Source organism: Balaenoptera musculus, chromosome 20 (assembly GCF_009873245.2).
Source record: "Balaenoptera musculus isolate JJ_BM4_2016_0621 chromosome 20, mBalMus1.pri.v3, whole genome shotgun sequence".
Taxonomy (NCBI): Eukaryota; Metazoa; Chordata; class Mammalia; order Artiodactyla; family Balaenopteridae; genus Balaenoptera; species Balaenoptera musculus.
In genome coordinates this window covers 35,187,077-35,204,787 of record NC_045804.1, presented here as the reverse complement: position 1 = coordinate 35,204,787, position 17,711 = coordinate 35,187,077, and the positions used below count along the sequence as shown (strand labels likewise).

The following is a 17,711-nucleotide window of genomic DNA, read 5'->3' as shown; positions in this document are numbered from 1 at the left end:
CCTATTATGGTTCAGTTCTTCTCTTCTCTGCCTCCAGCTGACCCTAGAAATGGTCAATTTAGCTGTAATACCTACTACAACAATTTACACAAATGGCTTACCATCTCTTATTAAAATGTCATAATAACTACAATAAATTTTAGTGGATTACAATTCTAAACTCAGTTTATATTTTGTAAGGATTAACTCTGCATGGTTAGTGTTGGATCTCTGCTGTTTAAAGAGTGGCTACCTGCTCACACTTTAAAAAATGTAGAGAGCACACTGCTTTTCTGGCTGTCCTTCCCACATTGTCACTACCTTCTCTCTGTCTCTCTCTCTCTCCCCCTGTTATTCTCAAAGTCAAGAGAAAATACAGAACATATAGAACATATTTTTGTTCCTTTTCCCTAACTCTTCCCTCAAAAATAACCTAATTAATTAAAACTAAAACTGGCAGAAGTCCCACAGTAAATTCAGGATTTCTATAGGAAAGTAAAAAACCATATCACACACAGTTCCTACAATCCCAGCAAATTTATACTCTGACTAAACAGTAGTTTGACTATCCATCTTTAATTACTTTCCCAGCAGACTTGTCATTTTCTTTAATTTATTATCTTTCCCCAGATTGAAATTCTATTATCAGTTTTAACTCATGCAAATAATGCTACTGAGGCAAAAACTAAATAAGCTGAAGCAGCAACACAAGGCTGTATCAGCTGAACTTCTCTCTTTGGGAAGATAAGTGAATACTTTTCTATATAACAACCAATCAGAAAATAAAACTATTACACAGAAAGGGTTTTAATAACAACAATCCTCAGAGCTGAAGCAGGGGAGTAAGGCTGTAAGTGACACATACACATAAAGTATGATTTATTTCTAAAAATATCGCAGTTAAAATAATTAAAAACTTTAAAACCAACACAATGTTATTTTAAATTTGTTCCATTTTAAGGCAATGCTGTTTACCACCTTAAAAACATTTAAGAGCCCTCACTCCATTGTCTGACTTCTAAAGCAATATCTATACTAGCAGACATTGTGTACACAGTTTACTACAGCAAAAGAGCTATTACTAAAAATGTTGACAGTATCATCATTTTGATGTTTAAAATCTTTATTCAACGTTAGATCTGAAAATACTAGTCAGTTTTACCAATAAATATATAATAAACTAAATTAGGTGATCTGCAATGACTAAGACGCAAGCCAGAAAGAACTGCTTAACCTATAAAGACTATATATGCACTTAAAAGCAGTTGGACAACGAAAACATATTTTAGGGTGTAACAAGATCTCAGCAAGTCACATGCTCAAAAACTGAAGCTGCATTTTGTAACAGTTGAAGCCTTGATGATCCAGGTTTAAAAATTAAGCCTAGGGGCTTCCCTGGTGGCGCAGTGGTTAAGAATCTGCCTGCCAATGCAGGGGACACGGGTTCAAGCCCTGGTCCGGGAAGATCCCACATGCCGCGGAGCAACTAAGCCCGTGCGCCACAACTACTGAGCCTGTGCTCTAGAGCCCGCGAGCCACAACTACTGAGCCCACGTGCCACAACTACTGAAGTCCGCACGCCTAGAGCCTGTGCTCTGCAACAAGAGAAGCCACCGCAATGAGAAGCCTGAGCACTGCAATGAAGAGTAGCCCCCACTCGCCACAACTAGAGAAAGCTGTGCACAGGAACAAAGAACCAAAGCAGCCAAAAATAAATTAAAAAAAAAAATTAAGCCTAGGTCATATATGTACATATAGCAAGAGTGTCTCTTTAAGTATGAATAAGAAACTGGTAGCAATTGTTGCCTCAAGGAATCAGACCTGGATGATGCCAAGGAATGCACTTGCCAAGGTGCCTAACTTTATTTGGATCAGACTATGGAGCAATTTATGCCCCAGGGCACTGTCAAAAACAACAGATCAATCAGCCACCAATCCATGGAGAATGACAGCTTGGTGTAATACCAATAGAGGCAGACCAGCAAAAATTGAAGTAGAGAAGCCAAACTATTTTTATTGAAGTATGGTTGACTTACAATATCATAATAGTTTCAGGTATACAACACAGTGATTCAATATTTTTATGGATTATACTCCATTTAAAGTTATTACAGGGACTTCCCTGGTGGCTCAGTGGTTGGGAATCCACCTGACAGTGCAGGGGACGCAGGTTCGAGCCCTGGTCCTGGAGGATCCCACATGCCACAGAGCAACTGGGCCCGTGAGCCACAGCTGCTGAGCCGGCGCTCTGGAGCCTGCAAGCCACAACTACTGAAGCATGCGTGCCTGGAGGCCGTGCTCTGCAACAGGAGAGGCCGCCGCGGTGAGAGGCCCGTGCACCAAACGAAGAGTAGCCCCCACCTGCTGCACCTGGGGAGGACCTGCGCGCAGCAGCGAAGACCCAACACAGCCAAAAATAAATAAATAAATTTATTTAAAAAAAATAAAGTTATTACAAAATAATGGCTATATTTCCCTGTGCTGTAAAATATATCCTTGCTGCTCATTTATTTTATACATAGTAGTTTGCATCTGTTAATCCCACACCATGATCTTATCCATCCCCCCTTCCCTCTTCCCACTGGTAACCACTAGTTTGTTTTCTATATCTGTGAGTCTGTTTCTGTTTTGTTATGTAAATTCATTTATTTTTTAGGTTCTACATATAAGTGATAACAGAGTATTTGTCTTTCTCTGTCTGACTTATTTCATCCACATTGTTGCAAATGGCAGAATTTCATTCTTTTTTACAGCTAAGATATACCCCATTGTGTGTGTGTGTGTGTATATATATATATATATATATATATATATATATACACATATATATATATACACATATATATATATATTACATATACATATACACACACCATATCTTCTTTAACCATTCATCTGTTGATGAACACTTAGGTTGCTTCCATATATTGGCTATTGTAAATAATGCTGCTACAATGCTATAACTGGGATACATGTTATCTTTTCAAATTAGTGGTTTCATATTCTTCAAATGTATACCCAGAAGTGGAATTGCTGGAGGATAAGGTAGTTCTATTTTTAGTTTTTTTGAGGAAACTCCATTCTGTTTTCCATACTGCATGCACCAATTTACATTCCTACCAACAGTATACTAGGGTTCCCTTTCCTCCACATCCTCGCCACCATTTATTATTTGTAGACTTTTTGATGATAGCCATTCTGACAGGTGTTAAGGTGATATCTCATTGTGGTTCTGATTTGCATTTTTCTGATAATTAGCAATGTTGAGCATTTTTTCATGTACCTGTTGGGCCATCTGTATATCTTCTTTGGAATAATGTCTATTCAGGTCCTCTGCACCCCCTTTTTTTGCTGCAGGGCTTGTGGGATATTGTAGTTCCCCGACCAGGGACTGAACCCAAGCCCTCGACAGTAAAAGCATGGAGTCTTAACCACTGGACCATCAGGGAACTCCTGGCCCATTTTTCAATCAGGCTGCTTGTTTTTTTGATATTTAGTTGCAAGCACTATTTATATATTTTGGATATTAACCCCTTCTCAGTCATATCATTTGCAAATATTTTCTCCCATTCAGTAGGCTGTCTTTTCATTTTGTCAATCATTTCCTTTGCTGTGTAAAAGCTTTTAAGTTTAATTAGGTCCCACTTGTTTATTTTTGCTTTTGTTTCTTTTGCCTTAGGAGACAGATCCAAAAAAATATTGCTATGATTTATGTCAAAGAATGTTCTGCCTATGTTCTATTCTATGAGTTTTATGGTTTCAGGTCTTCCATTCAGGTCTTTAATCCATTTTGGGTTTATTTTTATACATGGAGTGAGAAAACATTCTAATTTCATTCTTTTATACATTCTTTTTCATACATTCTACATGTATATAGCTGTCTAGTTTTCCCAGCACCATTTATTGAAGAGACTGTCTTTTCTCCATTGTATATTCTTGACTCCTTTGTCATAGATTAATGGACCATAAGTGCATGGGTTTATTTTTGGGCTCTCTATTCTGTTCTGTTGATCTATATGTCTGTTTCTGAGCCAGTATCATGCTGTTTTGATTACTGTAGCTTTGTAGTATAGTCTGAAGTCAAGGAGTATGGTACCTCCAGCTTTGTTCTTTTTTCTCAAGATTGCTTTGGCAATTCAGGGTCTTTTGTGGTTCCATACGAATTTTAGGATTATTTGTCCTAGTTCTGTGAAAAATGTCACAGGTATTTTGAAAGGGATTGCATTAAGTCCATAGATTGCTTTGAGTAGTATGGACATTTTAACAATATTAAGTCTTCCAACCCAGGAACATGAGATACCATTCCATTTCTTTGTATCATCTTCAATTTCCTTCATCAATGATTTATAGTCTTCACAGTATAGGTCTTTCAATTCTTTGGTTAAGTTTATTCCTAGGTATTTTATTCTTTTTGATGTAATTTAAAATAGATTAGTTTCTTGCTTTCTACTTCTGATAGTTCACTATTAGTGTACAGAAAATCAACAGATTTCTGAATATTAATTTTGTATCCTGCAACTTTACTGAATTCATCTATTAATTCTCATAATTTTTTGATGGAGACTTTAGGGTTTTCTATGTATAGTATCATGTCATCTGCAAATAGTGACAGTTTTACTTCTTCCCTTCCAATTTGGATGCCTTTTATTTCTTTTTCTTGTCTGACTGCTGTGGCTCAGACTTCCAATACTATGTTGAACAGACGTGGCTAGAGTGCACATCCTTGTTTTGTTCCTGTTTTAGAGGAAGGGTTTTAGCTTTTCACCACTGAGTATGATGTTACCTATGGGTTTGTAATAAATGGAACCAGCCAAACATTTAACAGAAATATCAGAGAAACCTGCAAAAACCATAGTTTGTCCTGATGCTCTGGAAGACTGTGCAGATGCCCAAGAAGCAAAAGGAGAGGGAACATCTGAGCCTCTGGTCTTTGGTTGAACACAGGACAAACTCATAAACTCCCTGAACTGTGAAAACAGTCTTCAAGCCACACAACATAAATCCAACAGTAAAGGGGGCAAACACCAGTGGCTTAAGGGGGTTAGGAACAACCTCCAACCAATCAGTGGCTGACTGCTGACGTGGAAATGTACAATAAACAAAATGAAAACTTCACTAAGTGGGGCTTGACAGTAGCTTTGGACTCACAGGAGAAAGAATCAGCAAAATATAGATCAAGAGAGATCAGGCAATCCAAAGAGTCTCAGAGAAATATGGGACATCATTAAGCACACCAACATATGCATAATGGGAGTGCCAGAAGAAGAGGAGAGAGAAAGGGGCAGAAAAAATTTTGAGAAAATAATGGCTGAGAAATTCCAAAATTTGATGGAAAACATTTATCTACACATTCAAGAAGCTTAATGAACTCCAAGTAGGATAAAAGCAAAGTGATCCACAGACATATAATAGCCAAAATACTGAAGGGAGCAAGAGAAAATTTACTTGTTGTGCACAGAAGAACTTCAATAAAATTAACAGTCGACTTTTCAATAGAAATGATGGAGGCCAAAAGACTGTGGGATGATATAATGCTCAAAGAAAACCACCATTAACTAAGAATCTTATATCCAGCAAAACTATCTTTCAAAATGAAGGCAAAATAAAGGCATTCCTGGATAACAAAACCTGAAAGAATTCATTGCTAGCATACCTGCCTTACAATTAATAATAAAAGAAGTTATTCAGGCTGGAAGGAAGTGACACAAGATGGTAATCTGAATGACACTAAAAAAGAGCACTGGTAAAAGTTAAAATGTAGGTTAATTTTTAAAAAGAGTATAATGATTATTTCTTCTATTTCCTTATGTATTTAAAAGAAATTGCATGAAACATTATCTATAAAATTGTATTGTTGGACCTATAACATAGAAATGTAATATATTTGACAATAGCAACACATGTATTACCTACTTTTTTTAAAAAGGGCCTAGGTCAGTATCTAAGGAAAATAAGCTTAATCTTAAATCTGACAAGACAATAGACAAGGCCATTGCTTTACAGTTATGTTTTCATTGTGTGGAATTTAGAAACACTGATAAATCTGTGTTACCTGAGGGCTTTCAGGGTAATTCATGCTTCATATCCATTAACATCACTGACATCATGTGCTTCACAAAGGCAAGACTTACTCAAAAATTTCCCATCAAATCAAAGCACAGAATACAAGACATATTCCTATTGGCTATTATCTCAATATTCTAAAGAATTAGACTGACCTATGTCCATAGATATCTAAGGCCAAGTATTAGGCTAGCAAAGGAAAGTCTCCCTTTTCCTGGAATTGCTAAAGTGTAGATCCCAAATAAAGGCCTTCAAGATACCAAAAACCACCTCAAGGACTTAATAAAAAAAAAAAAAAGAACACATAATCAAAACTTAAGACCTGAACAACCTGAAAGGCTAAAAAACTGAGTCAACAGTCCACCCACAGATAGAGGGTTCTAAATAAGAATTTAAAAACTAACACCTGGACTTTTACTTCTAGCTATGGAAAAGACTTAATTTTTCTTTTCTTCTCTTAACTTCTTTCAAAGACATATGAAGGTTTAAGGGAAAAATTACAATACTGTATTGTGGGGTTTATAATGTATGTAAATATAATATATATGACAACAATAGAGCAAGGATATGTTAAGAAATGGCAAAAGCCAGCAAAGATTTCAATACAATCTCTATCAAAATTCTTAGCAGGCTTATTTTTAAGAAACTAATATGCTGATTTTAAAATTTATATGGATGGGCTTCCCTGGTGGCGCAGTGGTTAAGAACCCGCCTGCCAATGCAGGGGACACGGGTTCGAGCCCTGGTCCGGGAAGATCCCACATGCCATGGAGCAACTAAGCCCGTGCGCCACAACTACTGAGCCTGCGCTCTAGAGCCTGCGAGCCACAACTACTGAGCCCACGTGCTGCAACTACTGAAGCCCGCATGGCCTAGAGCCCGTGCTCCGCAACAAGAGAAGTCACCGCAATGAGAAGCCTGCACATCGCAACGAAGAGTAACCCCCGCTCACCACAACTAGAGAAGGCCCGCGCGCAGCAACGAAGACCCAATACAACCAAATATAACTAATAAATTAATTAATTAAAAAAAATAAAAATCTTTACTTTGATAAAGGTTACGCATCGACATGGCAAAAAAAAATTTATATGGAAATACAAAGAATATAGAATAATCAAAACAATACTGAAAAAATAAATATTCTGCTTCTTTTTCTAGCTGACTTCAAAATTTATCATAAGTTATGTAATCAATACAAAGTTGGCACTGACATAAGGATAGACAAATAGATCTATGGAATAAAATAAAGTCCAGAAATAGACTATTACACATATACTTTCCGCAAATTTTTTTTTAATAAGGTTTTTTTTTTTTTTTTAACTTCTTTTTTTTGGCCGCACCACACTGCACAGCATGTGGGATCTTAGTTCCCCGACCAGGGATAGAACCCGTGCCCCCTGCAGTGGAAGTATGGAGTCTTAACCACTGGACCACCAGGGAAGTCCCCCTACTTTCCACAGATTTTTAACAAAGGTGCCAAAGCAATTCAATGGGGGAAGTAAATCTTTTCAACAAATGTGCTGGAACAAGTGGATATTTACAGGAAAAAAAGTAATCTAGACCCCTACCTCACACCATATACAAAGCTTAATTTCAGATGGATTACTGTCCTAAACTTAATGGCTAGAACCTGCAAAGCTTCTAGATCGAAGTATCAATAGAGATACAAGAGAGAAGCATATTTTTACTATCTTGGGGCAGGAAAACATTTCTTACCACGCAGAAAGCAATAACCACACCCACACAAAAACTGATATACTAAGACCTCTTCAAAATTCAAAACCTCTCTCATCAAAAGACACTGTGAAAAAAGCAAACAGAAAAGCCACAGGCTGGGAAGAAAATATGCACAACTCATACCTAACAAATAACTTGTACCTAGAATAAAGAACTACCAGATTCAATATATATATATTTTTTACTTTAAAACACGGGCAAAAGACTGTAATAGACACTTCACAAAGACAGATAAATGATCAATACTCACACGAAAAAGTGCTCAAAATTATTAGCCATCAGGAAAATGCAAATTAAAACCACAAAGAGGTATCACTAATATATAACAGAATATATAAAATGAAAGTGATTGGCAACACCAAATGTTGAAGAGGACACGTAGTGCAAGCTGCACTCTCAAACACTGCTGATGTGATTTTTAAATGGTAGAGCCACTTTGGGAAAAGAGTTGGCAATTTCTTAGAGTTAAACTCAATAATGCAGCTATTTTTCTCCTAGGTATTTACCTCAGAAAAATAAAAATATATATCTACAAAAGACTTGCACAAGAATTTTCAAAATAGCTGTATTCATAAATGGCGCCAAACAAGAAACAATTCAAATGTCCATCAATAGGATAATGGATAAACTAATTGTAGTATACAACAGGATACTACTCAACAATAAAAAGAACAAAGCATTGATACATACAAGAACATGGATGAATCTCACGTACAGTATGTTGACCAAAAGAAGCCAAACACAAAAAAGCATGTACTGTATAATTCTACTTATGTGAAGTTTCAGAAGGGGCAAAACTAACCTGAAAAAAGTCAGAGAAGTGGCTTGCTGGGGGGAGGTAGGATGGAATCTGAGAAGGGGCACTGAGAGAATTTTCTGGAGTGATAAAACTGTTCTATATCTTGACAGGAGTGTAGGGTACATTGGTAAATGTATTTCACAAAATTCACTGAATTATACACTTAGGATTTATACTTTTCACTACATGTAAATTTTGCCTCAAAAAAAGGAAAAAAAAACCAACTATAAGCAAATACTGAACTCTACTTATACAGGACTGCCTTTCACAGTGGTATAGCTTAGCAATTCTGAAACTACTTTTGTATACTCTAGGGACAATGGACAATTTGAATATGGACTCTGGACTAGATAACAGCATTGTATCAGTTAACTTTCCTAATTTTGATAAATGTACTATGGTTAAGTAAGAGATTGCCCATGTTCTTGGTAAACATACATATAAATGTTTTGTGGTAAGGGAGCACAATGTTTCCAATTTACTCTCAAATGATTCAGAAAAAGAAATAAAATGCATATTTATAAATACATATATGTAGGGACTTCCCTGGTGGTGCAGTGGTTAAGAGTCTGCCTGCCAGTGAGGGGGACGTGGGTTCAATCCCTGGTCTAGGAAGATCCCACATGCCTCGGAGCAGCTAGGCCCATGCGCCACAACTACTGAGCCTGCGCTCTAGAGCCCGCGGGCCACAACTACTGAAGCCCGTGCGCTCTAGGGTGCATGTGCCACAACTACTGAGCCTGTGTGCTGCAACTACTGTAGCCCACACGCCAAAGCCTGTGCTCCGCAACAAGAGGAGCCACAGCAACGAGAAGCCTGTGCACCTCAACAAAGAGTAGCCCCCGCTCGCCACAACTAGAGAAAGCCCACACACAGCAACGCAGCCAAAAAAATAAAAATAAAAAATAAATAAATACGTATATGTATACATGCACAGAGAGAATAATAAAGCAAATGCAGGAGAATGTTAAAAACTGCTGAAACTAGATAAAAGTTTTAAAAAAATTCTTTTACTACTCTTTCAACATTTCTGTAAGTTTGAAATTGTATTACAATAAAATGTTATACCCCACCTCCACACACACAAAAAAATGTAACACCAGACTAGTTTCATCTATTTCAATATTCCAACAAGGAAAAACATTTCCTTTTTTCTGGCATTACAAGACTGTTAGAGTTGGATCACCTTAATCCAGCTCCCTGGTTTTACAAATGAAGTCCAGAAAAACTAGGCCAACAGTCAGATAATTAGGTAGCAGTGAGTCAGGTTAGAATCCTGATCTCTTGACACCCATTTCAATACTCTGTAATAGTTTTTAAAAAGAGTATTTTTAGCTTTGATACTACCTAATGAAAGCCAGCCAACCTTATTTACTGCATATAGTATTATACTAGAAAAAAAAAAAACCCTGCAATTAGGGTACTACTAGAATCAAAATTCTGACACTTAAAAACTACACTGCAATCTATTTGGGATAGGTAGCACACTAATTAAACTACAGAGTATTTTTATAGAAAAACGTATCCTCCATTATAACCATCACAATAATAAACCAATCTGGACCCAACACTCACAGTCATAAGGGGATGTGGCCAGTGAGATAGCACACTATTGTTAGTCTTGGTTGCAGGTAAGATATACTATCTACTCAGAAGCTCTTTGGAAAAAAAAAATTGTGACCACCCCCCCCACCGACCCCCGCACTAGAAGAAAGCAAAGCTCACATGTGATGAACCAAGTTGTATCCTGTACTGACACACTAAGAAAGGAAAGAAGCAGAAGGCTAAAGACATGGAAACTTCAAAACAATTCTCTAAGTGTACAAGGGCTGACCTACCTTTTTTTTTTTGATTGTAGGGAAAAAAAAGGTTAATATATTACTAATGTATTATAACAGGGCAAAGGTTCACCATACTATCTTGCTTTACCAGTGAAAGGAAATTAACTTTCAGCCAGGAACGTTATTATATACTCCCTATTTCAAAGAACTAAGTTAAAGAATAACAAAATGAAAAAAATTGTTTATCTTCAGTTTCATGTTCCGTAGGGCTAGTTATATGCTAATCAAAAAAATGTTCAGTGAATTACTGGAGATCTAAATTAACAGATATTCCTTGTACATGGATAGGAAGACAATACTGTCAAGATGTCACTTCTTTCCCATTTGATCTATAGATTCAATAGAATCTCAATTAGGGGCTTCCCTCGTGGCGCAGTGGTTAAGAATCTGCCTGCCAATGCAGGGGACACGGGTTCCAGCCCGGGTCCAGGAAGATCCCACATGCCGCAGAACAACTAAGCCCGTGCACCACAACCCTGAGCCTGCACTCTAGAGCCCGCGAGCCACAACTACTGAGCCTTCGTGCCAAAACTACTGAAGCCCGCGTGCCTAGAGCCCGTGCTCCACAAGAGAAGCCACCGCAATGAGAAGCCCGCGCACCGCAACAAGGAGTAGCCCCCACTCGCCACAACTAGAGAAAGCCCGTGCATAGCAACGAAGACCCAACGCAGTCAAAAATAAATAATAATAAAATAAATATTTAAAAAATCTTATTAAAAGATATATAATCTCAATTAAAGTCTCAGAAAGTTATTTTGTGGATATCAACAAACTGGTTTTAAAGTTTATATAGAAAGGGAAAAGACCCAGAATAGTCAAAACAATATTGAAGGGAAAGAGAAAAGCTGGATAAATGATTCTATCCAGGTTCAAGAGTTATTATAAAGCTTCAATAATCAAGACAGTGTGGTACTGACAGAAGAACAGGAAAACAGGTCAATGGAACAGAATACAAGGCCCAGAAATAGACCCACACAAATTCAGTCAAATTAACTCTGACAAAGGAGCAAAGGAATTACAATGGAGAAAGGAGTCTTTTGAATAAATGGGGCTGGAACAAAAGGACATCAACTCCTACAAGATGACACAGGAGAAAATCTAGATGAACTTGGGTATGGTGATGACTTTTCAGATATAACACAAAGGCATGACCCATCAAATAAATAATTGATAAGCTGGACTTCATTAGAATTAAAAACTTTTGCTCTGTGAAAGACAACGTCAAGAGAATGAGAAAACAAGTCACAGACAGGGAAAAAATATTTGCAAAAGACATTTCTGATAAAGAACGGTTATCCAAAACATACAATAAACTCTTAAACCTCAACAATAAGAAAACAAATAACCTGATTAAAAAAGACTGGAACAGACATCTCACCAAAGGAGATACACAAATGGCAAATGAGCATATGAAAAGACAGTTAACATCATATGTTATCAGGGATCTGCAAATTAAAATAACAATGAAATACCACTACACAACTATGAGAATAGCCAAAACCCAAAACACTGCCAACACCAAAAGCTGTTGAGGATGTGGAGCAACAGGAATCTCAGGCTCATTGCTGGTGGGAAAGCAAAATGGTGCAGACACTTTGGAAGACAGTTGGGCAGTTTCTCACAAATCTAAACATATTCTTATCATACAGTTTGGCAATGAGTTGACAATCGATGTTCACACAAAAACCTGCACGCTAATGTTTAGAGCAGCTTTATCCATTACTGCCAAGACTTGAAAGCAACCAAGATGTCCTTCAATATGTGAATGGATAAACAAATTGCACACAATGGAATTTTATTCAGCAATAAAAAGAAATGAGCTATCATGCCACAGAAAGACATGGAGAATGGTACATATATACAATGGAATATTACTCAGCCATAAAAAGGAATGAAATTGGGTCATTTGTAGAGATGTGGATGGACCTAGAGAGTGTCATACAGAGTGAAGTAAGTCAGAAAGAGAAAAGCAAATATCATATAATAACGCATATATGTGGAATCTAGAAAAATGGTATAGATGATCATATTTGCAAAGCAGAAATAGAGACAGACGTAGAGAACAAATGTATGGATACCAAAGGGGAAAGGGGTGGGGTGGGAGGAATTGTGAGACTGGGATTGACACATATACATTTTCAGTACTATGTATAAAATAGACAACAGATGGGAACATACCATATAGCAGAGGGAACTCTACCTAATGCACTGTGGTAACCTAAATGGGAGGGAAGTCCAAAAGGGAGGGGATATCTGTATGTGTGTGGCTGATTCATTCTGTTGTGCAGTGGAGGCTAACACAACATTGTAAAGCAACCATATTCCAAAAAAGAAAAAAAAGAAAAAAAAGGACATGGAGGAACCGTAAAAGCACATTGCTAAGTTAAGGAAGTCAATCTGAAAAGGCTACATATTGTATGATTCCAATTATATGGCATTCTGGAAAAGGCACAACTATGAAGACAGTAAAAAGATCAGTGGTCAATTATACTCCAATAAAGATGTTTAAAAAAAAGATCAGTGGTTGCTAAGGGTTTGGGGGAAGGGATGTAGGAATGACTAGGTGGAACATGGGAAATGTTTAGGGCAGTGAAACTATTCTGCACAATATTCTGATGGTGAGTATGTGTCATTACAGATTTGTCAAAACCCACAGAATTTACAATACAAACAGCGATCCCTTAGTTAATAATAATGTATCAATATTGGCTCATTAATTGTAATGAAGGTACCACACTAATGAAAAGATGTTAATAATAGGGAAAACTCTGTGTTTGTACTTTCGCTCAATTTTTCTAGAAAGCTAAAACTGCTCTAAAAAATAAAATCTATTAATTAGAAAAGAAAACTCATCAATAAACTTCTTACCAGGTCTAATGAATACATTTTCCACAGACAACATTGCTGCTATTGGAAGTAATAGGTCTTCACAGTCCAGAGAAGCAGCCTTTATTACTGCACATGTCAGATGTGGAGGGAGAGGAAATTCTACCATAGACAAACCCAATCTGGTCACATGGCCACTCCTTAATGGAAAGAAAAAGTTTTTAAGTCTTTCTACCTTGGAAGAGTACAAATGAAATGTTTATCATTCAGAATAAGTCAGATATAATTTAGATTACCTTAAATTACCTCCAGAAATTCAATTCAAGATAAGAAATATGATACGCTGTGGTCATTGATAAGAGAAATATAAAGATGATAAATTCCTTGCTCTCAAGGGCCTATATATCCAAAAAACTAAACAATGAGGCAGAATAAAGTAGTATAATAAAAGACACACAATGCTACAGAAGCATGGAAAATGTCCTTAAAGAAATGAGACAATGATAATTACCAAATCTTTTCCCATCACACAATCATGAGAACAAGGACTCTGAGTCTCATCATTTTGATGTACCCAGCATAATGCCTGGCACTGAAGTGGTACTCAGAAATTACTTGTTAGGGAAAAACATAGTGTTATAGGTCAATTATACTTCAAAAGCAAACAAACATACAAACTTATAGAAAAAGAGATCAGATTTGTAGTTATCAGAAGTGGGTGAGAAGAGAGGAGGAATTGGATGAAAACAGTCAAAAGGTACAAAAAAAAAAAAAAAAAGAAATTACTTGTTAAATAATACCAATACTAAACAAAAACAGTTTTGTGGTACAATTTCAGAACTGTGGTGAAGAAAGACTGAGGACAAATTTTAATTTCAGGGAAAACAATCCATTCAATTCAAACAAATCACTTACTAATGATAAAGGAAAGTATTAAGAACCCTATTTTAGGGCTTCCCTGGTGGCGCAGTGCTTGGGAATCCACCTGCCAATGCAGGGGACACGGGTTCGAGCCCTGGTCTGGGAGGATTCCCCATGCCGCGGAACAGCTGAGCCTGTGTGCCACAGCTACTGAGCCTGCACTCTAGAGCCCACGAGCCACAACTACTGAGCCCGCATGCCACAACTACTGAGCCCGCGTGCCACAACTACTGAAGCCACGTGCCTAGAGCCCATGCTCTGCAACAGGAGAAGCCACTGCAATGAGGGGCCTGCGCACCACAGCAGAGAGTAGCCCCCGCTCGCCACAACTAGATAATGCCTGTGCGCAGCAACAAAGACCCAATGCAGCCAAACATAAATAAATAAAAAATAAATAATTAAAAAAAAAAAAAAGAACCCTATTTTAAAAAGAGATTAACATCTATTGGGGTTGGTTTTGTTTTTGTTTTTTGTTTGTTTTTTACCTGTCAATAGCATCACACTGGTAGAGTTGTTTAAGAGCTTCCAAAATAAGTCTCTCATTAGGTGGATCCAAATAGGGAAACCTGTGTGTTTAAATGAGACATAAAATGAGATTCCATTCCTTGAACATGGCAAGATTTTATACAGACTTGAAAATTCCTTTAAAATGTTTTACTTCTGTTTTACAAGTCTTTCTTTTCTCTGTCTTTTTTTTTTTTTCAAAGCATTCTATGATTGTGATCAGCATTCAGCAAAGGAGGAAATTTTTTTCTGAATCACACTCATACCATTTTATAAAACTGTGAAGGAAATTAACTGAAAGTGGCTAAAAATTACAAATTATTTAATAGTACCTCAAAATGGTTTTTAATAAAATGATAAATATCTTCAATTAATTTAACCAATTTGCTTTATTGTATGTATGGATATGTATGTATTTATTTTCTCCTGAACTACCTGCAAACAGGTTGCAAATGTAATGCCAATTTACCCCCAAAATATTTCAGAGTGCATCCCCTGAAAATAAGGACATTCTCTTACATACCACAATATCATTTATAAACATAAAACAATTAACAATATTCACAAAGGACAGTATGACTATTGAGATGCCTCTAGAACATGGATCTATTTCACACTTGAAAATAAATATTTCTTTAAATATGGAAAAAAATAATATTCACAAAGGACAGCAGAGTGGCATATAACCAAGTGTGAATATATATCCCCCCACCCCAGGAACAATAATCACTTAATATTATTCTGCACTGGATTTTTTTCTTCCCACCATTAGTTTTGAGATGCTAAATAATCTACTCCAATTTCTCACCTTGAAAAAGGTACAACAGAGGACAAAAGGTCTAATACCTTACACAAAAGTCCATTCGAGGATTGACAACTCTATTTAAAAACAAACAAAAATCTGGTAGACTGTTCTACCGTCAGCTTTCCTACAACTTGCACCAACAAGTCCTGGTATCTGCTACAGCAAGAGTTGGCAAGCACTTTCTAAAGAAGGCCAGATAGTAAATATTTTAGGCTTTACAGGCCATATGGTCTCTGTCACAATTACTCAACTCTGCTGCTGAAGCAAAAGCAGCCATACATTAATGAATGGGCATGGCTGTGTTCCAATAAAATTTTATTTACAGAAACAGTGAGCTTGGACCATATTTTGCGACCCCTGTCCTAAAGTAATACCAGACTAGTCAGCTTCCTCTTCTAGATAAGAGCCATTTGAGATTTGTAAAAACTACAATTATTTCTCTCCCTTGATTATACCAATTACCAATTCTGTCAAACTTTCCTTGTATTATTTGGTTTCTAAGAGACCCACCAAACATATTTAGCATTTTTTAGAAACAATCTAGTTCGTCAAACTCCTAATAAAACTCGATGACATGCAAAACTGAACTCCAAATGTACAGTGACCAACACAGAACAGGAATGCTGTAATTCCCAATCACCTGGACACTGTGGTTTATTAATATAACCAAAGTTTATGCCAGTGGAATTTTTAAAATTGTTCTTTAAACAGAATAATAATTGCAAGCTCATACTAAGTTTGTGGTGATCTGATAATTTCAGATATTTTCCACATTGAATTTCTTTAATGTGCAACCAAAACCTAAGATTTAAGATGTACCCCTTCAGACTTTTACCTTGTTGATTTTTGCCCAAGGTTCTGGCCTATTGAGACCATTCTAAATCTTGGTTTTAATCATCTACCCATTAGAAATGAAGATATTTTCCAAAAATCTGGTAATCATGACTTCAATATCTTTATTTAATATTTTCATTAAAAATGCTTATCAGGAAAGAGTGAAATTCAGCATACTACCAGTAAAACCTTCATCAAGGCTTGGTGAGCAATTAATCAGTACTTTCTGGATTCGGCAATTTGGCAAATATATCCTAATTCAGCAGTACTGTCACATCTTATTCACAAATACGTCAATGTAATCTTGTTAAATATTGTGTTGAAAACAAGAGACATTAGGTTAGCAATCAATAAATTCTTGTGGTGCATCCATTAAGTGGATGGTCCTGCCTTCAAACTGAAAAGAAAATGGTTTATGATAACATATTCTTTGTGAACCATTCTGATTCACACTGATGATTACAAATCAACATTGTATTCTCTTAGGGACTTTCCTGGTCGTCCAGTGGTAAAGAATCCACCTTCCAATGCAAGTGACACGGGTTCGATCCCTGCTCAGGGAACTAAGATCCCACATGCCACAGGGCAACTAAGCCTGTGCACCACAACCATTGAGCTCACGCACCTCAACTAGAGCCCACGTGCTGCAAACTACAGAGCTCACACGCTCTAGAGCCCACTCCACGACTAGAGAGAAGCCCACACACTGCAAGGAAAGATCCCACATGCTGCAACGAAGACCCAACACAGCCAAATAAATAAATAAATATTAAAAAATATATATTATATTCTCTTAAACCACTTTCCAATAAACTATGCTAGAATTTGCAAGAATCAATGTCAAGCTTACTGGGCAGTTGTTTCTATAACCTGCCCTTTTCTTAAATGGAAAATTGATTTTTGAGTTTCTCACATTTTCTGGTAACCTGTTCTGCATAATTTCTCAGAGACGACCCACGATACCTCTGACATTATATCTGCAAGTTCTTCTGGTACCATGGAAATAATGTCTAAAGCCACAATACAAACTCATTTATGGTCATTAGGTTTTCTCTCATTATTTCCTAATCGATATTGGTCATCAATTCCTTCTTATCTAGACTTGTTCTTATCTTTTCAGTTTTAAAATCATTCCTAACGGAGGAGAAAGGGGAGGCAAAATAATAACTGAAAAGTTCCATTTTCTTTCTGTCACCTACGAATACTATACCACCTATCCCAAATTCTGGTTGTACCTGCCCATATTCTGCACACATTTTTTTTTAAAGTTTGTTTGTTTGTTTGTTTGTTTGTTTATTTATTTATTTATTTATGGCTGTGTTGGGTCTTCGTTTCTGTACGAGGGCTTTCTCTAGTTGCGGCAAGTGGGGGCCACTCTTCATCTCGGTGCACAGGCCTCTCA

At 36.9% G+C, this 17,711-nt stretch overlaps 1 protein-coding gene across 2 annotated transcripts in view; it reads right to left on the bottom strand.

Moving 5' to 3' along the window:
* DHX40 (DEAH-box helicase 40) overlaps positions 1–17,711 on the bottom strand; it is a 53,141-nt gene that overhangs the window by 16,740 nt on the left and 18,690 nt on the right. For both annotated transcript variants that reach the window (XM_036837283.1, XM_036837282.1), the window contains exons 11-12: positions 14,652–14,732; positions 13,288–13,445 (exon numbers count right to left, since the gene is read on the bottom strand). In XM_036837283.1, the coding sequence (XP_036693178.1) occupies positions 13,288–13,445; positions 14,652–14,732 (239 nt within the window). The remainder of the gene's footprint in view (positions 1–13,287; positions 13,446–14,651; positions 14,733–17,711) is intronic.